Source organism: Perna viridis, chromosome 8 (assembly GCF_037379345.1).
Source record: "Perna viridis isolate PV_CMFRI_1.1 ecotype Kerala chromosome 8, ASM3737934v1, whole genome shotgun sequence".
Lineage (NCBI taxonomy): Eukaryota > Metazoa > Mollusca > Bivalvia > Mytilida > Mytilidae > Perna > Perna viridis.
The window spans coordinates 39,576,752-39,600,885 of record NC_142452.1 but is presented as its reverse complement, the minus strand read 5'-3'; the positions used below and the strand labels follow the sequence as shown (position 1 = coordinate 39,600,885).

The 24,134-nt window shown below is 31.5% G+C and overlaps 1 protein-coding gene across 1 annotated transcript; it reads right to left on the bottom strand.

Annotated features, from left to right (window-relative positions):
* Nucleotides 1-497: 497 nt before the first annotated feature.
* On the bottom strand, nt 498-4,441 carry LOC148610456 (uncharacterized). The gene is made up of 3 exons (XM_088541206.1): nt 4,385-4,441; nt 2,873-3,724; nt 498-593 (listed from the first exon to the last, which is right to left on the bottom strand). Exons 1-2 carry the CDS (start codon nt 4,419-4,421, stop codon nt 2,910-2,912), a joined length of 852 nt encoding a protein of 283 aa, XP_088397332.1. The 5' UTR covers nt 4,422-4,441; the 3' UTR covers nt 498-593; nt 2,873-2,909.
* Nucleotides 4,442-24,134: the final 19,693 nt, after the last annotated feature.

Below are 24,134 nucleotides of genomic sequence, written 5' to 3'. Positions count from 1 at the left end.
CCTTTTTATAAGCAACTCGATGGGTTTTCTAGAAAACAAAACAGATGACGCATACCCTACCGATGCACCAGTTCATGCTCCCAGTTTTTAGTGGAGTTCAAGATGCTCATTTACCCTTTTTTTACTTTGTATGTATTATTTCAGTTACTTTATGTTCTTTGTCATATTTGTCTGTTTTCCATGTCTGGTCTCTGTCCCTGGATTACATTCATTTGATTTCCGCTAGAATCTTGGTTCCCTTGGTTTATAATACTCTATTTGATTTTCTGTTTCTAATTTCGAGTGATGTGTATCTCCGAAATACTATTTTTTCTTATCTTTTTTTTTGTGATTTTAAAGTTAGAGGAAAACATAAGGAAGAGACATGAGACAGTTATCCTATTACTTCATTATACCTTCAACCGGATCAACTAAGTTTTAAGTACAATATATTGAATATTGTTTATAAATTTTACGAGACATTCTGTTAGATGAAACGAAAGGCAAAAACGTGTAACTAATTGATTTTTTTTTAATATTTCGTTTCAAGTAAGTCACTTCCATTAGCTAGCCTCAGTATGGTACTGTTAAAAAATGTCGTGTGTTTGTTAGACCTAGAAAATAATATTTAAAAATATGGTTAATTTACAAAAAATGTTTTGAACAACGCAAAACGTTATTATCCTTATTATAGAAACAAAATGAAACAACAATTAGTTAAGCAAGCGGAAGTGTACGAGAACTTGTACGTGGGAACGAAAATCCCCGTCAATTTATGCGTTTGAAGGCGAATTGACGTCAACGTGCAGGACTTAAAAAAAAACGTTATTTAGAACATGCAAAATATATTTTATCATCCAATAACCTTTTTCAAAGAAACGAAATGTTTCAATTAGGTATATTTTGGACCCAAATATAATCATGGAAGGTTTCTTTCCAATTTTCCATCTCAAAATTCATTTCGGAAAAAAATACCTTGATTTTTGTGAAAAAGAAATCGTCGAAGATATCATCCTAAGGATCTTGATAAAGGACTAATTGTTTTGTTTACACTTTCAATTTACTTTTATGCTGTTGGACTATATAGGGCCAATTTTCCCTTCACCTGTTTAACCTGTTGTTTTGGGGCTTGCTACAAACTGCTTGTTGTGAAAGATTTCCCTGTCGTTCATCAATGACCTAAAGGTGGCCTTGAACTGACATTTTTCAACCAGGTGGGGTTGAATCCTCTTTGACATATTCACAATGTCCATTCTCTTTATATCTTTATCGATATTGCACATGATACATGCTTGATTGACTTCTTATATTCTATTATGTTCGATTTTTAAGATTATAACTACGTCGATATTGAACCAGTGATGGATTAATCGTAATCAGTAATCTTAATCAACTGTAATCGATTACATTGTCATGAGTAAACATATGTCATCAGTAACCATTTCAAATTATGATTATAAGTAATGTTATATAATTGACTACTGGGCAGTGGTGTAATCGTGATAATGTTTGATTACATTTGTATTACATTAACCCTTCCTCACACAAACAAAAATGTTCTATAAAAATAGATGATTGAGGGTCAGTATTATCCTTTTTACATTTTAACAAGCTTAATAGTCTTATAAATTTTAGCAACTGAAAATTGAGATTTACTATTATACATATTATTGAATAGATACTAATGGTGCTCCGCTCAATTGAATTTCTTTGCCCTTTTGTCTTGTTTCCCTCCACTTATTTACCACAACAAATAGAGAATATACAGTTGAAAAGGATTTTTCAATTAGTTTCCAGATACATTATTAGCAAAATGCTCTATGGCATTATGTTGACATAACAATAGTGAAAAAAGTGGTGAATATGCAGCATTTGGCATTATTTGTAGATTATTTTCTGTTGGGGTGATCCAATATTTATGAAGAAATTCTATACCTTATCATAATCTGTAATCATAATCTTTTTTTAAAGTTTTGTTTCAGAGAAACATGCTTTTTTCCATTTAAACCCAAATCTTATGTACTGTGTTACATCTGTGTGAACCATAATTCAATTAAAATATTCAAATAATCTAAACAAAACGTTAATTAATGTATACAATTACAACATATACATATTGTTCAATGCTTTTGTTTGTAATTAACTTTCTTTAAAGCTATATAATTGTTTATTAAATTTTGTCATCTCACTTTAACAGATATTAAGTTTACTAATTAAAGAAAAGTACACTTGGTCTACTAATTAGGGTAAAACGAAAAGTTTTCTTGTAACTGTCAATTTACAATGTTCAAAAGTTGTGTTTATCATAGCTATTAAATTATGTATATAATACAGGTATAATTTCCTGCTTTAAAATTATACAAATTATTTTGCTAAATGTGTCATTACATTACAAATGCCAAGGAAGTAAATTTATTTTCTTTTATTCATGTGATGAAATATCTGAAATGTCAGATGTAATCACGAAGTAATCATGATTATTTTGACAAAAAGTAATGATATGTATTAGATTGTTTACTCCATGTAATCATGATATTATTAACTACATTTGAAAGTAATCAGCCCCACACCTGTATTACTGAATAATTACAGAACATTTTGTTGAAAATGCTGAATTATTTAACATATTTGTTTCTGGATGTTTTGTCATTCAAACCTTAACTCTTTTTTTTGCGATATTGAGAAGATCCCTATTTGTTTTCATTTAAAAAATCCCAATTTCTTTTTTATTTTAAAATAAATGTCAATTCTACAACGTAAAACTAACAACGTGTTGATTTAACAAACTATTTCATTCCTTCGAAGAAAAACAAAAAACTCTTTAGCTGATAAATAAACCCTTTTTACCTGTTATTTCTCGCAGAGAACGAAAAAAAAATCAGATATTACTTACAGGCTAATAAACCTATTGGCTGTTTTCTATATCATGTCTAAAGTCCTCCGTCAAGATCGACATTGGCACTGTTTTGGACAGGAAGGGCTTCACGTCTTCTCCTTAGTCCGCCTTCCAGATCAACATTAGCACTGTTTTGGACAGGAAGGGCTTCACGCTTCCTTCTTAGCCCACCTTCTAGATCAACATTAGCACTGTTTTGGACAGGAAGGGCTTCACGTCTCTTTCTTAGGCCGCCTTCTAGATCAAAATTTGCACTGTTCTGGACGGGAAGGGCTTCACGTTTTCTCCTTAGTCCACCTTCCAGATCAACATTCGCACTGTTTTGGACAGGAAGGGCTCCCCGTCTCTTCCTAAGTCCACCTTCCAGATCAACATTTGCACTGTTTTGGACAGGAAGGGCTTCACGCCTCTTCCTTAGGCCACCTTCTAGATCAACATTAGCACTGTTTTGGACAGGAAGGGCTTCACGTCTCTTCCTTAAGGCACCTTCTAGATCTACATTAGCACTGTTTTGGACAGAAAGGGCTTCACGTCTCTTTCTTAGGCCGCCTTCTAGATCAAAGTTTGCACTGTTCTGGACAGGAAGGGCTTCACGTCTTCTCCTTAGTCCACCTTCCAGATCAACATTCGCACTGTTTTGGACAGGAAGGGCTCCCCGTCTCTTCCTTAGTCCACCTTCCAGATCAACATTTGCACTGTTCTGGACAGGAAGGGCTTCACGCCTCTTCCTTAGGCCGCCTTCAATGTCAACATTGGCATTATTTTGGACAGGGAGTGCTGCACGTCTTTTTCTCAATTCGCTTTTTAAACTTTGAGCGCCTGAGGTGTTTTCGATGCCAACAGCCAAAACTGAAATAAAAAAATATAAACAATAGATTGTTTCAGTAACTGAGGTTCACTTTGTACATTTAACTGAACCATTTTGAGTAGACAGTAGTGTGTTGACTTGAAATAAAACAATATTCGGATAAGGCTTTTATTGGAGATACTGCAATTCAAATCTTTTTGTAATCTTTATTTTTATAAGCTTAACTTTTAAACGAAGTGGTCAGTAGTGACATTGAATTAAAGGAAATAATTTTAATACACTACCAGTGACTGTGTATATCATCAATAAATATACTGCCAATGCAAGTTTCTTTCTTAAATTGAACACATTTCTTATAATTTTTTTTAAGATGTAATTGTGCGTTAGTTTGCCATTCTTATATTCAAATCTTGCATTCTTATAGTGTATGATTGTGATAATTTGTTATTGAAAGGGTGTTGTATTTTGATCGTTGATTGGCATTGGTTTAGTCTTATTGTAAGCGTGTGCCAGTCTATCGTAAATTGTTTTTGTTGACTTAATTTTGAGTATACAACTGAATGGACAAAATATTTACACTTTTTCTTATGCCCATTACATGTACCATTCAGTCAGGTAAATTGTTGTTTTTAGTTAAATGAACTTATAATGAAACATTGTAAATATTGGATAAAAACATCTACAAAAATGTTTTAACTCACCTCCGACAGATATAGCGAAAGCTACTGTAATCTTCATTTCAGCCAATATCTAGAAAGGAAAACTACGATAGGAATGACGAAGCGCACCTATTTATATCCATTCTTTCTAATGTAAATATATAATCAAACATAGTCTAAACAAGACACAATAAACCACAAAACACTATATTTGTTTTGTTCCGTACGATAAACAGGCACCTGGTCGTAAGTAATGCAAATTTTCATACGCAAATTAATTATATTCGTTTATTTATTTTGTAAAACTTCGAAATATACTTTTAGGCTGATGTTTAGTTTACCTTTAAAAAAATCAGTCTCACGGTCTGTCACGTTCACAAGATTTTCCCAGGAACAAGTATTGCAAATAAGCTTGGTGACTTCAACTCTTGTCAGACATGAAAGAACAAATATATGAAGACAAGAAAACTGCTACACTTCCTGACATGTGTAACATTCTCGTATCAGAGTGTTTTGTGTGCTGTGTGTGAGACACTTCTTGCTTCGTGCATATTTCTTTGTGCAACGTGGTTCACAAAAAAGATCTGACATTTAAATTGGTTAATAAAAATAATAATTGTTTTGAAAATTAATACATCATCTATGTAAGAAATTTGTGAAGGTTTTTTTTTTTTTGGTGCTACAATAAATCGAAATATTGAACCACCAAAAGTGTCAAGAACAATTATCAAGAAATATTTTCACTGTTTCTTATTATTTCAAAGTCTCAATGAATTTTAAAGGTTTTGCAATTTTATAAATACAAAACATATGCTTTAATTAATTAAGGAGGTAGACCTAGAGTAAGGGACACAAATCTTAAAAGAGTAATCAAGGGAAGCAAGGTTATAGCGGTAATCAAAAGAATGTAATCCAGGGACAAAGACCAGACATGGTTAACAGACATAAAAAACAAAGAACATAAAGTAACTAAAATCATACATACAAAGTAAAAAAAGCAAATGAGCAACTCGGACTCCACTAAAAACTGGGAGCATTGACCAGGTGCACCGATAGGGTAAGCGTTCTATGCTTTTCAAGAAACAACCGCCGAGTTATTCATAAAAAGTCAAGTGCGGGGTAGACAAACGAGGAAAGGCAAACCATGACCTGTTAAATAAATCAGTTTTCATGGTGCTGATGGATACACCATAACGATCCATGAGTTCATGATGACGACCATTATTGGAACGGTTGTATTCATCATTTTACACCAATCTTATTTAAGCATCTAATTAACTTGGATTCATTTTATTCTGCTTCAAACGAAATCTTGAGAGGCTTTAGTGAATTTGAATGTAATGCAAACATATCACTGACTTCATGAGTTATGTCCCTTACCATAGGTCTACCTCCTAAAACTTTTATATGAGATTTTCATACCTCTGAACCATAAATAGAATATCGCATGACCTCAAGAATAGCAAAGGAAATCATGGGAACCAGGATTCTAATAGTTATCAAATAGACAATAATTTAACGATAACGGATTAAGAAGAAAAAATGGTACACATAACATAGTACATGGAATGAGCAAAATAGCACACGTTTATAAAAACAAATATAAGTAAGCCCCTTGATGCCACCAAAAACCGCTATTTGATTTCTGCATCACGGGGATATTCGATTGTTTGGAAATTCATAATTAGAAAAATTGAAAAATGAGGTCTTTGGCAGATTTATTAAAATACTCATTCGGCAGTACATACCTATAAAATTATCGTCCATTTTTCAAGATGATATCTTTGTCCTGTTTTATTCCTTAATTCTGACGGAAAACGTAATCAAATTATTCTGTCATAGGGGTAGATTATATCATACTGTGTTACATCCACTGCCCGAATCTTACAGGGACGGTCTTCTAATAAATGTCTTTCACATTTAATTAGTACATTTGTTCTAGAAAAAGGGCAATATGTTAATAAATGGAAGTTACTAGTGTATTACAGTAAAGAAGTTACATCAAGCCCCTACACTTCCATAAACAAAAACAACTTTTGTACATGAAATTATGTAAGAACATAAATGAATTAAAACAAACGTATTTATGGACTGGTAATTTGTACTTTAATGTTTTCTTCCAAATAATCAACTGTTTACAGGAATTCTGCTAATTTGGTCCAAAATAAAAGTACAAGTCGCATACAAAATGTTAAACATTTAAGTAGTAGTCTTTGTATGAATCAGGCAAATTCTGAAATATGTGACACACTCCAAAAAAAAGGTTATACATGTTTATTTTTGTTATTAAGTAGCTTTATATGTCTGATGAAACGTTCAGGTATTCTTTCTGATCTATATGCTCTTAGGAGGTACTCAACATTGAAAATCCAACAATTTCTATTGTAGTATAGTGTAATTAACAGAGCTATCTACCTTAATTTTAAATTCTACAGAACATTCTATGTAATCTTCGTAGAAAAAGAATTATCCGAAAAACCACATGTTAATTTCTGTTTTAAACTTTAACAGTTTAAACAGAATATCATGAATGAAAATATGTTGGCTTTCCAACCATGAAGCACAATTTGCTTGATTCTGATCTGGAGTGCTACTTAAACAAAATCATTGTCCATATTTCATGAGGCTATTACCCATTTTGTAGCTGCGTTCAACATGATAGATATTGTTCTTTCACGGTAAAATACAGAGTGTCTTTACAATAAAAGTACATGATCCTATTACGTCGGAACATAAGGAATACAATGAAAATCACTCTTGTAATTAAAATGAGACACTTCCTATGATGTAATTTTAAGCGAAGGTGTTATGATAGTGTTGTTAATTTATATTTTGACAGCCAAATGCGATTTGTTAGGCAATCATTGCAGTGTATGCAAAAGCGTTTCTTGAAAACAGTATTTAAAAAAGGATGCTGATGATGGCGTTAATGTTTTTGAATATATTTCATGTTGGTAAGTTCAGAAATTTCAGCATAAGTAGTCAAAATTTTAAACTTTTTATATGGACATTGCACGTGTTAAATATATCTTCTTACATTGTAAATACAAAAACACCAATCATGTAAATGTTGCAAATTTCGAATTTGAGTACGCGTGTCTTAAGGAGTTCAGTCTCATTGGCAGGGTTAGTACCAAATACTTCGAAAAAAAAACAAAAAACAAAAACACACACAAAAAAAACATAAAACATAAAACAAAACAAAGTTTATGTTAGATGTACTAAAAATAAAACAAAAAAATAGGAAGCTAATCACAGATACGATAAGTTGTACTGAGCATACAAAAGAAGAGACGTTATCGGAACCTCATGTTTAATCCAAGGGATAATATGGAAATCGTTTCAAATTTCGGTATGTAAATATATAGATCGGATCAGACAAGTCTAACTGCTAGGTTGGTAGATCTCTCATGCGTCAATACTCCACCAGCGGTGAGTTCTAAAAACAAAACATGTATGTCAAATGACCTACAAAATCTAAGTATGATACAAGAAACGAAGCGTCAATGTTTAAAGGGTTTCGAATTTTGTGCTACTACAAATATCGTTAAATAATAAATGATACATAGTACGGGTCAGACATATCTGACTACTTTTTTCTGAATACTTTCGGTGGTCTATGGTCAACAAGCAGTGGCACCGACCCATTGATTTCTATAAACATCATCAATTATATTAATTATATAAATAAATAGATTATTAGGCTTCTCCTATCTGCATTAGCCGCACATTCAGTGACTGCTTAATATATCTAACACTTGACATAGGAGAAACTCGATAATCTACGAGTAAAACACTCTTTCTCTACTTTCTTATAACTCCCAGTTTTTAGTGGAGTCCGAGTTGCTCATTTACTTTTGTTAGTTTGTATGTATGATTTTAGTTACTTTATGTTCTTTGTTGTGTATGTCTGTTTTCCATGTCTGGTCTTTGTCCCTGGATTACATTCTTTTGATTACCGCCATAACCTTGGTTCCCTTGATTACTCTTTTACGTTTACAATATCTAACCTTTATGCTCATTGTCATGAAGCAAATTATTGTGATGACTTCACAATGGAATTAAAATTAATATAGTTTATTTGGAGAACATGTAACTCACATTATTAAGATTATCAGTAGCTACACAACGGGTAGAAAGATTGTTAAATTCGCTAGAAATTAGAGAATACGCCATTGAATGACACAGAAACGTTGATACTTAATAAGAATGAACGACTTATATTAAGTGTAATAATTCAAGTACTATTTTATATAGTAAACGTATCAATAAAATAAAAATAACTTTTATTTATAACATATATGTTTCACCTTATGTCATAGTATTTAGGTAAAATGTTTAAGAACAAGGTAATTTATTACATGAACAGGGTGAACTAGTTAATGTATTAATCTTTATTGTAACATAGTGTGTGATAACGGAATTTTAAACTACATAACAATGAGGCTTAATTCCCTTTTTTATTCCATTTGGTAGAACTTCTCAGTGCCTGATGTGGTTTACTATTTCGATAGTTTTACTAATGAATACTACTTGTATGTATTTTGTCGGCATCTCCCTTTAGCTTTTGATCATATGCTCTGGTAAAATGTTATCCCTTTACATATCTGAACATCATACCAACAGTTTCAAGTTTAATAGTTTGTAGTATTTCTGTATTTAAAAAGTAAAGTAATTGGATAATTAGCTCCGTTGTATACAGCTTAATAGTCCCTTTTCCGAATACAAAAAAAATAAAATAAGGCGAAGCACTTATTCAAACAATTAACAAAAGTCATTCGATAAAACAAATGCGGGAAAAGAAAAGTAAAGGTAATGTAACCAAAGTGTTGGTTGCATGAACCCAGTAAACCGGTGGTTCGAACATCCAATGAAATGTATCCTTCATGTTTGATGTTTTCATAATTTAAAATTGAAATTGCAACAGTTTTGGAAGTTGAATGCATTTCAAAGGAAATTTGTATGACAAAATGTCTAGGATTTAAAGCTTCAGAAAATCAACAAAACGAAGATTAAAAAGGATGAAAAAGGCGAAAAAGCTAGAGACAAAATATAGACACGCGCAACAAAAAAAACAAACAAAAAAAAAACAAAACAAAAAAACAAAACAAAACAAAAACAAAACCAACAAAAAAAAATAACCAAACACGCACCAAGTAACATAAGCAAATACGTTTTTTTTTCATGCTGCTGATGGATACACCAAACTGTGGTGAAAACCATAAAACTTGTTTACTGGTAATTATAATCTTGTGGCAACATAACCCTGTTACAGAAACCTAGAAATCTAGTACCGTACGTAATATCCGCGTAGCTTTGGCAATGTTTGGCAAGACACATAAACTAAAATACTAAATGCCTTTTCTTCGAAAGTAATACAATATTACATTTTCTTATCCATGTCAGCTGATACTGTGAGGGAATTGCCTTATATAACATTGCTTAAAAGGGGGAGTGGCGGATCGGTTTATGAATTAAAGATATCACAGCCTCATGTGAAAGTTTACGAGGTGAGTATTTGATATTGTCAACTGTAGTATTTCGCGTTGGTTTAATGTTTTGCATTTCCGCAGTAGGATAACGTAGAAATGAAAATCAATATTTTGTCGATGAACATTTAATGATCACTACTAAAAAACGATCGAAAATATTAAATTGCACGAAAGTGGTAAGTTCGGAGAACCTCACTTTTTTACATATATATTTGTTTATGCTTGAAATGTGAGACATGTCTCGTATTGTAGAGGGTAGTCTAAATTTCAAAATATTTAAGTAAAACATAGAACACAGGACAAGGAACATGATATCCATGATCTGGAGACAAAGAAAAGACGAAAACAAACAAACAAACAAAACAAAACAAAACACTTTAAATAACGCAGAAATTAAAAAATAAATGAGCAAAACGGACTAAATTAAATTTTTAAAATAGATGCACCCATAGGGCAAATGTTCTCTGCTTATTCCTGAAAAACTACGGAACCGCTTATACGATGACAAATCTGTTTCTGTGCATTAGTAATATGATGAATATTCTAAATACAGTTTTGGTTTCAGTGAATTAGATAACTATCGAATATTTTGGCTCTCAATATGTAAAATAGTATGATGCTTCGTATTCTCTTTTCAACATTTTTTGCATTTAGTGAACATTTGTTTCATTAAGCTCAGATTAATAATATGAATAACAGCTGGGAGGCGTAACAGCATTTTTTTTAAGCGGGACAGTAATAACAAACAAGCACACAAAACAAAAACAAAACAACACACAAAAACAAAAACAAAAACAAACCAAAGAAAAAAAATACTGTTTTCATTAAAGAGCATTAAGATTTGGGCAAACTGTTAATATTCAGGTTCATGTGTATGCAGGCTTACTGTAATAAACACTATATATATATTTTTTTTAAATGAAACGTATTTTTACTGCAACTGTTTTAACTGAAACGATGACAGCATTGAGTTAGAAGTATGTTAAGGATGTACCATAATTGATAGATATAAAGATTCAAAAGGAATATGGAACATTTACTAGAATGTATACTTTTTTTATTTTATTCCTTTTTGCTTTCAGTTTTTAGTGGAGTCCGAATTGCTCATTTGATTTTGTAGTATTTTAGTCACTTTATGCTCTTTGTTGTGCATGTCTGTTGTCCATGCCTGGTCTTTGTCCCTGGATTACATTCTTTTGATTACCGCTGGAACATTGGTTCCCTTGATTACTCTTTTAATTACTGCTAGAACCTGGGTTCCCTTGAGTACTCTTTTGATTACTGCTAGAACCTGGGTTCCCTTGAGTACTCTCCTGATTACTGCTAAAACCTTGGTTCCCTTGATTACTCTTTTAGATTGTTTTGTTATTTCGTTCTCATATGTGTACGTCATAATGTCAATCGAATCTCCTGGTAGTTTTTTACCAAGGCTTTTGTTCTTTTCTCTCCCTTTCACCTCCGTCAAAAAGTCCTAAACCTCATGATTATCATGATTGTTTGACAATCACATTGAACATGAAAATATTGAACAGACAAGTCCATAATAAAATTATGGCAACGGTTAATGCTTCATGGTGCTTTATAATTTGCGTTACGGCTTTATATTTTCTTATCGTGTGTGATTAATGCTTGATTGATACTATATTTAGTTATTGGTAAACAAGTGACAAAAATAATTTTAACCTCAGCAAAATAGTTTGTTAATAAATATAATAAAATATTACCTTACAATATATTGTATCAGTGAGAAGCCACTTAGTTTTATCTGCTTGATCTATATAATGTTGTAAGCATTCGATGGTGTAAGATGTTAACTACTGATGATTTTAAGACTAATTTTGTATATAAAGTGTTGACAGAGATGTTAGGGTGGTGGAAACATTATCGAAATCTTTGGAAAGCATCTGTCATTTGATTACCGATTTGATAAACATATGATATTTTTGTCTTTGACCTTTTGGGGGTTTTGTATTCGTTCTTTTTTTTTTGTATCTTTAAGATTTACTATCTTCATTACATTTCTATGATTTTGACTCCGTTCCATTTAAGGCAGACCAGTATTTCTGTTTTACAAGGTTTCTAGAAGAACTAACTGAAGCATATGTCTGTAAGTGTATGCGTAATTTGAATCGAAATTATTAGATAAGATTAACACTTTAATATCATCAAAAATGTTTAAGGCTGTTGCGCCTACGGCACTTAACTCTAGGCATCTCAAGCATCAATACAAGTGGAAAATTCCCCTTATGCTTAGTATGTCAGCAAAAATGTCAGAGATGTCAGTGATTCAATCGCCATTAATCCCTTTGTTGAATGTATGGATCTTTCTGAGTTGTTAATCTAAGAAAAAACCTTTCATTCATGGACAGAATAAAGCTAAAAAACAATTAAAGCCACTTTAAGAAGTTACACACAACACATGGGGACAAACAAGTACACGATAACACAAGCAGCACGAAGTCAAATGAAGCATTCGCAGAAAGATACCCTTTGTTGTAAACAATGTCAATTAAAGGAGGAAAACGTCTATAAAGGACATATCAAGCAGGTCGAGAGATTTAAGGATCATAGAACTTCCAATGCGAAGAAATAAGTATATGGAGGTGAAACCCCATTTAAATTGGCAATAAGGTGGCAGAGGATATAATGTTTTTCGCATCTCTGTCTGTCTGTCAGATGTCAGGTCTCTTTTTAATTGTAATTCCTCTTATATTACTGGACAGATTTTCGTGATACTTTGCATGCTGTTAGGAAACACAATATGTGGTAATGCATATTACTAGGAAAGTTTGGTTATTAATTAAAATTAGAGTTATCCCCTTATTATATTTAATTTAGTTTACTATAGTACTAAGTAAATGGTTGAATCAAATTTTCATTGTAACTCCTAATTAGAATCTCATGAAAGAGTAAACAATGGATCATAGAATCAAAATCTTAAATCAAAAGATAGCAATTCAAAGACAAGAACCAGACAGGGAAAACAGAAACACTAAACAAAGAAAAATAACAAAAATGATACATACAAAGCAACATAACATAAGTAAATAGGCATCTCTAACTCCACTTATCAATGATAACATTTACCAGGTGCACCGGTAGGTAAGTGTCCTTTGCTTTTTTCGTCAATTTTGAAGGCCAGATAAAAGCAGACATTGGTATTTCTAACGTGTCACTTATTTTAAGCTCTTTAACGATCGGAGGTGAAAGAAAACGATAACAACATTAATACTTTCGGTATAAAACACCATCAATAAAGCGTATGAACCTACTAAAACATAATTCTTAAAACCTTTGTAACTTCTAAATAAAAAAGCTAGTAAAATCTTTAATTCACTTTTCAGTGGCTAGCCGTGTAGAATATGACAGTACATTTATACACCATGTTTCCACAGGATTTTGTGATGAACCTGAAGTCTTTGCTAAGAATGGACCTTGGTAAGGTTAACTCGCTCTCGGTTAGTCTTGACTTTTCACATTTTGGCCAAAAATTGGAAAACCATACCAATCGAATGACAGTGCGAGAGTAATTGAAGTAAGCTAGGTTCGAGCAGAATACGGTATAATATATTCCGAGATTACAGGTTAGACAGAGAAATAAAAACATATTAAAACCCACAATAACTCACAAGAAACACTTGTCAAAGAAATCAACCCAGACTCCACTTAAACTTGGTTCATGGACCGGGTGCACCGATACGGTAAGCGTCCGCTGTTTTTCTAGAAACACTCACCAAGTTATTAATAAAATTACAGGTCCAGAGAAAAAAGGGGAAGGAAAACTTTGAATTTTTGACAACACAGTTCTCATTCTTTTCATTTATATGATCAAGACTTGTTTTTTTTTTGTTGTTGTATATTTTTTTGTTTTTGTTTGTTTTTATTATTATTATATTTTGTTTATATCCTACAGTGCATTTTTATAACGAACAAATATTCAAATTAAATAAACATACTTATGAATGACACACTGTTTAATAAGAATTTGATGTAATAACATTTTATTATTATTTAATCTGGAGATAGATTATTAATTAGTAGATCAAATTTCTCTCTGAAAGGGTTTTATTTATCTTTTGAAAGGTACACATATTCAATAAGTATTTTAAGTGTGGTATTTCACATTTTCAATGTACCAAATATGAATATTTTAACATCTTCAGGGAATGTTCTTCAAACAGAGATAGTTACTGTTTAGGCAGTGCAGTGACTGGCATTGCAGTTGATGATTTCACAAAAGAATCAAACAAAGCAACAACATTCCCAAAAGGTGATTTATTTATTAAAGCAGAGCTTGCTTGACGACATCTAATCGTCAAGCAACGTCCGCCTAAAATTGATATAATCAATTCAATGCAAGCCAAAGTGGACAAAAATGAGCATTTTCGAATATTACAAAATATTGATTTTTGTCCACTTTGGCTTGCCATACAATTCTCATTATTTAACTTTTATATTTTAAGCCATTTTACCTATCCAGAGAAACCTTTGAATTCGGTCTTCTTTGGACATTGATTAAATGGATTAAAAATAGTTGCCTAAACTTTGTAAATCCATAATTTAGTCGACTCATACAAAACATTAAAGCTTTTTTTACTTATAAATTCAGGACATGAAAGATCACTGCGTAAGGGATTGATTTGATTTATCAAACTGCTGTATTGCTTTATCAAGTGTCAGTCTCCGTAAAAACCAGGCAGTCGATGAAACATGGTAAAAAAACACCATTCCGATAATGTAATATGACTGTTTGCATCATCAGAATCAAGGAAAACAGACAAGATAGTCAATACCATGCTGGACCATTGAGTTACAATTTCACTGAATGTACTCAAAAACCCAATTCTTCTAAGATTCTATTGAAAAATTTCGGCGCAAAGCCAGTGATGCAGAGATAGAAAAAAATGGTCTTTTCAAACAGTGAAAGTATCCTTGAGTGATATTACATTTTCATATCGATGGGGTTTTGTCTGTGTCTGATTTTTCATATTTTCTTTTGAAATTTAATTATTTTCAAAGATTGTCATGTTACATATTTCAGGACCTAAATTGCGGTTTATGTAAATTTTCAGATTTTTCAATAAAGATTGGTGCATTAGCAAGGCTGAGATATTTCACATATGAATCACATTTTAAATCTCCAATAACAGGTCAGTGTAATAATTGTCAGGCAACAGTATTCATTGATATTTGGATTTTATAGTGTTATATACTCGTTTCCGACTTGACTGCATTTCATGGTATTAAGATAATATTCATAAATCTTGTTTAATTCTTTTTTTTTTTTCACTTTTTTTATCTGTTGTGCACCGGACACTGCTTATCCACAAAACGTAACATGAAGTCAGATTTTTTGTCTTATATCATATGTCAGCAAGAATCTGGAATTTTTGGCAGAAACTTAAGGCCGAGCGATGTTTTGGTTAACCTGATTGAAATAAGATTTAAGTGATGGAAATTAACATTGAAATTAACTTGCTACGTAGAAAAGTAATCGTGAAGTAAAACATAAATGATAGAAATCATATTGTTAAAAGTTACTTTTAATTTTCCTTGGCCGAGCAGAATTTCAACCTTCTGTTTCGACCGCTTTCGCTTCATACAACACAAACAATTAAGTATGTTGTAGGAAAGCGAAATAAGGGAATAACAAGCAGTCATGTGTGAAAAAAATCAATTAAAATGAATGAATAGATTGACGAAACAGAAAAACAGAAATTGGAGTTTACTTATTCAAGCACCCATGGACATTAACCGACATAAAAACGCAGAAAATTTATTGCAATATTAAAGTATTTATACCACAATTATTTAGAAATAACCATCAACATGTTTATAAAGTTTCCCTTTTAATAAATTTTTTGCACTTTTTACATATATATCTATACATGTATATGTCAAAAGATATTTGCGCGTCACGAAAGTATAATAATACCAATCCGAGAAAAAAAAATACATGTCAGATATTGCCCTATTCTTACACCTGATGGTACTTCATTTGATTTTGTCCTTTTTCATATTGGATAGAGTGTATTATCAGTATTTTTAATTTGTGTGTTTGTGTGTGTTATGCATTCTATTGTTTAATATTTCAGAATTGACATATCCAGTGGTGAATATAACCCTGACATTTGTAAAATCACCGTAAGTACATTCAATTTTAAGAAATGATACTATTTCATTTTTTTTTTTAATTACTACAGAAGTTTTATTGTCGTCATCATGAACTCGTGGATCGCCACGGTGTATCCATCTGTGCGATGAAAACTGATTTGTTCAAAGTGTCATAGTTTTCCTGCCTCTTTCGTCTACCCCGGACATGATTTTTTATGCAATTCGGCGGTTGTTTCTAGAAATGCAGAGGACGCTAACCCTACAGGTGCACCTGGTCCATGCTCCCAGTTTTTTAGTGGAGTCCGAGTTGCTTATTTGCTTTTGTTACTTTGTATGTATGATTTTTGTTACTTAATGTTCTTTATTGTGCATGTTAGTTCGTGAGTGTTATGAGGGAAGAAATTGAAAACAAAAGCAACTCTCTTTTATGTTACGTCGCGTTCTTTGACTTTATACATTTTCATCAAGCAATTCACATCAGAAGCACAATATACAAACAGAACCAAAGTCTAGGGCCAGAGAAAAAGTACACGAAATAACGGTTCCCTTATTTATTTGTTAAGAAGTTTCAGACAATACCCCTTGTACACTAAGAACACACCAAACAAATGATTCACATTCGATCTCACGATTCCATCAAATAGCTCTGAATAAATCATTTGGTCAATATATCATTCGCTGTAAAATAATATATTTCAATTTGCATTACCAGTGAATACTAAATAAGGGGAGATAACTTTGCAAATGAAACTCTCACTGATTTAAATCTTTTTACTGTAGAATGTTATACATCAGAAGTATTGATATTGTGGACTGTATAAATTAAACCCAAGAATAAGAAAATTTGTTCATGCATGTGCCACTGACTGTCTGATTTCTATATAGAATGAGTCTGAAAACATGTTAACGTTTTTGTATCTTAACTTGCAGCGTGGTACTAAAACTCATGTATATTACAAATTCTTTTAAAGGACAAAGTACTACTTTCAGTCATTTATGATGTTTACAAGTGGTTATATTCCAGCAAGGAAGGAACAGGGTTAGTTTCATACAATTTGGATAACCTTGCATTCAGGGTAATATTTTCGTTTCAATTTTTTTTAATATAAAACCAGGCTACCAGTGACGTCTGCCTTTTGATTAGCTGAATGGATATGACGTTACTTTATTTATTTTTATACGTTTAAATATCCATTTTGTACCAGAAACGTTTAGATATTTCTTTCAAATTACTTATAATATCTTTCAATATAAATGCACAATAATGAAGTTAATTTAGATAGTTTCATCATGGTTTTTATTTAATTTCATAGCGGCAATTTACTCATATATTATTCATATTCATTCGTGGTAATCGGAGTCATCCTAGGGTCGCTTAATATACTGACCAGGGATCCAGATTCACAATTTACATTATTACAATACAATTGGGGTAAATAACATATGCTTTGATACTGTCGTTGGAGTTTTTTGTATAGAAAAAAATATGACGTATTTTTTTGCAATGTACTGTAATCACACTTTATAATTTTACATGCAATTGTTCTGTGCAAGTTTCCCTTTACTTAGTTGTCAGTGGATACTCGGAGTTAACAGAAAGTTTATAAGTTTATATCTTTGATTTGTCAAAATAAAAACTAAAATGCATTTTTCTTAACCGAAAATAATATGTTTACCTAAACCTTATTAAGGTAATTGCTATCGAACACAATTAATATTTTCTGTTCAATGAATCCCATTTCAAATTAAGACGAAATGGTATTTGTAAATCTGTTTGACTGGCCAGATAATAATAAAATACGATAGATATAAATGAAACTCTACGTTGCATCTTGCACGTATTTATTTTGACTATATTTCTTGTTTTAACAGGATTAAGGTACGATATATATCTTTATATATAAATATATTTATTCATATACAAACGTCTAAGAATGTGACCACTCTATTCGCTACTGCTTAATCGGATCAAATTGATACAGGGAAGATAATGTAAGCATAGAAGGGTCTGAAAAATTGACAACCAAGTTAAAACTGTCAAGTTTGCGAAGCATATTTCTTTTGTCGTTCCCTCCAAGGGATTCGAACTCGTACCGCTGTAACACCTATTGCAACACTCTTTTGATTTCCTCTTCGGCGTAAGATGATTTTTTTTTCTTTTGACTATATTTTGTGCTTCTACAGGCTATTTTGCTGAAGTTGCTTGCCAATGGAAGAAACCAAAAATTGCAGTATTTGGCGTACATTTGCACGCTCATCATTACGGTAAGCAATCTGTAAAATATCAAATATTACCTGGTTTTGTTTTGTTTTTTTTTTATTTACTTTCCGATTTGTCCAAATTAAACACTCTAGCATTTTATAAATTTTGTATACTAGTACTATTGTCTTTTTATCGGAATGCCTCATTTATTCAAGTCGTTAATTTATTCCTTAATCTCAAAGGTTTTTTTTATTATATACCCTTCCGTAAGACTGTAGAAACTGTATTCAAAAATAAAAGTGAACATGAAATTCGGTCACTGGAGATATTAAGTAGAAGTCTTTGTAAGAATCATCCAAAATCTGAAAAATATGATACACCCTGAAAAAGGCTACATAGTTTTATATTTGTACTTGAGTTGTTTGTGGATCTATATTATGAAATGTGTAATTAATCATCCCAGTTTGTCTCTCTTAAGACATAATCAACATCGAAAATACAGTAGATTCTATTGTATTTGAGTTTCATTTACAGAGGTATTTCCCTTAATTTTGAAATCTACAGTGCATTCTGTATATATTTTTTCTCCTTAGAGAACAGGTTATATGAAAAACCGAATGTTAATTTCTGTTTACTATGGCAATTTCAACAAAATATCAACAATAAAAAAAACCGTCGGCTTTCCAACCATGAATCATATTTTGCACGATTCCTAGCTAGAATGCTACTTAGCAATATATAGTTACGTTCCACTACATAAAAGTACGGGAAATTTTCCCGCCAGAATGTTTGTACAATAAACAGTCAAAAATGTATCACGATATATAGCAGATCTAAGGAAATGAACATAAGAAGAGTTGCTTGTTGGCAATAACAAACTATTAAAGAGCAGTTTAATTGATTATCTGAAGATGTGATTAAGCACCCTTGCCTGGTTTTTATATAGAACCAGACGCAAATGGGTAGACTCACTCATGGGAATCGGATACATGTAGTAGTAATATATCCATCCTGTGTTGAGGTGCAGCGTGTATCATTTGGCGTGTTTCATTTCTTATTGCGCCCTTTGGGGTTTTATTTGGCTTCAGGAATTATGGCCGAGCTTTTCAGAATTCGGAATGGAACATGGACTCTTCTTGCTAATCAACTGACCCAAGGTAAATCAAAGGTTTGTTTTAATTCTGTACTCTATAATACGTTTTGAATTCGCGTGTATTGAGTGCGATGATGATATGTATAAACTATCCCCTTACTGCTCTAACACATACCAAAGGGACTGTTTGAAAATTACAAACTCATGGTTCTATGATATCGGTAATAATTTAATGTTTGTTTTATAAATATATTATTATTCCAATTCTTGTTTGCTTTTTTTTCGGAAATTTGTCAGTTAAATTTTGTTATCATTATCATTGCTTATGTTTTTGAGATTAGTTCTATGGTTGTCATGTTCACCACAAAACAGACATGTCTAATTGAGATACATATCATTTTCTAGATGGGTTAGTTTTGTTATCGCATAGACGATTCAATTTGAGGCAAATATATTTTACGGATGGAGAATTTTGTACTTAAATTAAATAAATCCACTCCTATATTTAAACTTTGTGTTTTAGAATTTGACCCCAATTATTGGTGGATTTGTTGATATTAAACCCGGTGATATTCTAGTACGTATAAAATAAGTAAATTTTTAAAAGGGTTGAAAACATGTGTGTGTGTCTAAAGTGTTGTCAGATACATGTATGTTCAACGTTTTTGCAAATAAACATCAAATTACCTGTAGATATATCGTTTCGTGGAATAGTTATTTCAAGTAGAATATGGAGGTAGTTGATAAGACGAAATTTACAGACAAAACATCACCAACAATTAAAAAAAATCATTGGGCGTACACAAAAAGTCAGTCACAACACAAAACAAAATAAAAAAGGACAATGCACTATCAATAGTGGTCATATTTAATAAAACTTATCATGTTCACAACTGACATTATTTGTCTAGCTGACTGCTTTTTGGACAAGACATACACATAATGATTTCAAATATCTATTTCGTCGATTTGTTCGAAGCCCTACCTCGAATAATCTTGGCAAACTACAATCACAAGCCACAATCATGATATTTTTTGTGGTTTAAAAGTCAAGATTAGATACGGAATCGCTAAATTAAAAAATAGTAATCAGAACTGAATAAAATGCCGTAAAATAATTTTTGTGTACTGCAAAGCCTCTTTGTGTCTGAATTCATTCTCTCCTAAACTCAATTGAGTTGATCTTTATATACGTTCGTAGTATTTATTTCTTCATTATTTAGGCAGCCAAATGTCTGTATGTCAACAATGGAAACAATCCTATCAAGTTTGGGTAAAATATTTCATATATTTTTTTTATATTCGTAGGCATTTTTACACATAATGTTCAGTGAAGATCCTATTTATTTTTTAATCTGCTTTACTTTATCCCCACATGGCTATGTAATAGCTGGATGTTCAAATTTGGTGCCCTTGTACTGTTGCTATCCTTGCACGACTACGCCTATGTTGAAATAGACTGGTAGTATTTTTCAATTAGGTACTCTTTAACTGATTTGAATGCTAAATTCATAAAAGAGTTTTGACTAAAAACTTGTATGGAACTTTTTTAAAACCTTGCTAATATGTATATTATATGTGTTGTCAATTATATCCATGTATGAAGCTGATATGTGTATGTATATATGTGTGCGTATGTAATCTATGTCTTCTGCTTGTTCCAAAAAAACATTTCCAAATTCTTCATTTAAACTTTTTAAAGACTTTTCTTTCTGTAGTGTAAAACAAATAGATAAATAACATGACCGACTGTTTTACACGTATTAGCAAGTGTCATTGATATCTTCCGAACGGTGTAGTTCCTGGTGAAAACCGGTCTTACAAGTGTCATTGATATCTTCCGAACGGTGTAGTTCCTGGTGAAAACCGGTCTTACAAGTGTCATTAATGTAATGTTTAAACATATCAACAATGAAACTTTTGCGCATCAGCCAACGACTATTCAATGTTAGCTAAGACCAATTTTGTTTATGTTGATTACACTTGTACGGTAAACACGATTAATATGATAATCAATCGATATATGTTTGTTTCGTTTTCAGTTTAACCGACACGGAGGAGATGTGCAACGTTGACCTCAGTTTTGGTTACGAACTAAAAGATGATTTTTTCTTTATTCGACCTGGTGCATGCGGTACACATCTTCCAGAATTTTCTTTATGTAATCACAAAGAAACAGCTGCTATCTGTGGAATGAACAAAGTAATTGCATGATGAATTCTTGGAAAAAATGTTATTCTGATCATTAAAATGCTTTACAAAACAATTGACGGCGTAACTTGTTATATATTGAAAAATTGTCATCATAAAAAAAGTTGTCTTTTATGTTTTTCTTACTTTCTGTTTCTATTAAATGCATCATTTTAAAAAGTAAGTTGTACGGAGTGAATGTTCAATTTCTAGAAAAAAAGAAAACACGTTACTACTAAAATCTAATTTTATTGACACTTGATATGGTAAGACATATTTTATCAAAGAGTAATTAAGGGAACCTAGGTTATAGCGGTAATCAAAAGAATGTAGTCCAGGGACAAAGACCAGACATGGAAAACAGACATACACAACAAAGAACATAAAGTAACTAAAGTCATACATACAAAGGAGCAAAAGCAAATGAGCAGCTCGGACTCCACTAAAAACTTGGAGCATGGACCAGGTGCACCGGTAGGGTAAGCGTCCTCTGCTTTTCTAGAAACACCCGCGGAATTGCTCATAAAAAGTCAAGTCCGGGGTAAACAAACGAGGAAAGGAAAACTATGACCTGTTGAATAAATCAGTTTTCATGGTGCAGATGGATACACCATAACTATCCACGAGTTCATGATGACGAAGTCATCAAAGTCAATATACTGTTTTACCGAAATGTGGTTTATATTATTTGGTCAACAATTTTGCGGTTTTTGAGCAATAAAGTATGAGAAAAAAAATTGGTGATTCATATTTTGGTGGATGATAAGTAATACACTAAATATTTAAGCTCTGACTTAATTATACGGGAAATTTAGTTTGCTGTTTTTTAAATATCCCACTGAAATACGCACTCCTTGAACATGATTATTTTATTGACAAACACAAGTCAATTGTAAAACACATATTATTTTGATTACCGTTATAACCTTGGTTCCCTTAATTACTCTTTTTAAAGAAGCAATTAATAATTGAATTTATTTTTAAAATAGTTTTTAGAAAATAAAATGATCAAATTCATCCAATTAAGTTTAGTTTGCTTTATCTTCAATGGATTACTATATTTTGTATATGTTGGGGAATGTAATTTTGTCAGTGTGAAAATGTATATGATAATGGTATGTATGGTAATGTAACTTGATATCGATTACTTTTGAGTGTGATAAGCTTTGAATTTTAGGGGGTCGATATGAGTTTTACAAGAACATTTAATATTACATGATTTTTTAAGGGTTTTCTATTACAGTTTCCTGTAATATATAACTTATATTACATATTACTGTAATAGTAGTGCTTACATTATTATTATTTGTTAGTGTAATGTTGCATTTCATATTAATTGTCCTGACTCTTGAATATGGATATTATACATGTTAGAATACGGTTTTGTTACATTACATTTATTTGTATTATAAATATGTAGTATAGCACCACTGCGTCATAGGTTTTAATTACAGTTTCTTGTTTTTTTTTAAGAGCAATATTACAAATGTTATTTTTAAAACACTATGACAAACGTTTGTAAAGTCAACATGGCTTGTCACATTTCATGAAAATAACAGAGGTAATGCCAATTTCTATGTGTAACTTACTTAAATGATAAGTTTTAATGAACTTTTAAACTACATATTTTATTTTATTGCTGCTGTTAGAGGTTACTCTGTGAAACACATATCGAAATTCACAATATATAAAACTGGTATGTTCTGTATTAAAATGTGGATATTTAATTTTTATACAACACTTTTAAGCAAATACTTTTACATAAAGCCTAACCATCTAAAATTGTTTTGGAAAAAGCATTAAATTTGCATTTTTTATTCTATCAAAATATTTTTCAAATACGTTTGGGAAGTGAACATATTTGTTATAATGTTAAAAATTTATAATATCATGCTACATTTTTTTCGGGCATTCGGCGTTCTAAAACAATTAAATTCACAAAAGTCCTTGGCTTTCGCCAGAATCAACTCCAAAACTGTCTTGTATGATAGAGTTATTATTGTCAATATGATGTAGGTCAAACGTATAAAATAAAATGTATAGATTAATTGTGATATGCTATGAAATTTAAGCCCTTTAATACGGCTTAAATAGTTAAATGGAAGATAACTATGATAATACAGCAACTATAATACAATTTTCTGAATATAAATGAAACAGTTAAAAAGGACTTAACTCTAACTGAGGTAGGAATTGAACTATATTACATGATAATGTAATATTACACTATTAAGTAATAGCCGGGACTGTTGCTGTAACTGTTAAACTCATAGTAATCCGTATTTATGTTCTACAGCGCAAAGTTATGAAAAGTATAAATAGGCAGAGAAACATAATAGACATACGATAGAGATCGATTTCAAGACATGAAGAGTTATATTTAGACACCGAAACACCAAATAGGGAATTGGGACCTACATCCGCAAAAGGAAGAAGAAGACAGACAATAAATAATGTAATTTATTCCTCAATTGAAGAAGAAATAGAGGCTAGTTTATAAGCAGAAACACATATAAATGATATGACAAACGAGTATGAGCCACTTACACAAAACCAATTTCAAAATAGTCATGTTCACAATGATATAAACTAAATAGTAAACAGTGCTATATTTTACAGTGTTAAAATAGCAATAACAATGAGATATGCCAAATACATATTCATTCTAAAAACGGTGTACAATGTCTGAAATCGTATGTT

Coding starts and splice junctions, on each gene's coding strand:
- LOC148610456 (XM_088541206.1), bottom strand. CDS start 4,421: ATGAAGATTACAGTAGCTTTCGCTATATCTGTCGGAG. Junction 3,725..4,384: donor TTTCGCTATATCTGTCGGAG/GTGAGTTAAAAC, acceptor TTTTTATTTCAG/TTTTGGCTGTTGGCATCGAA.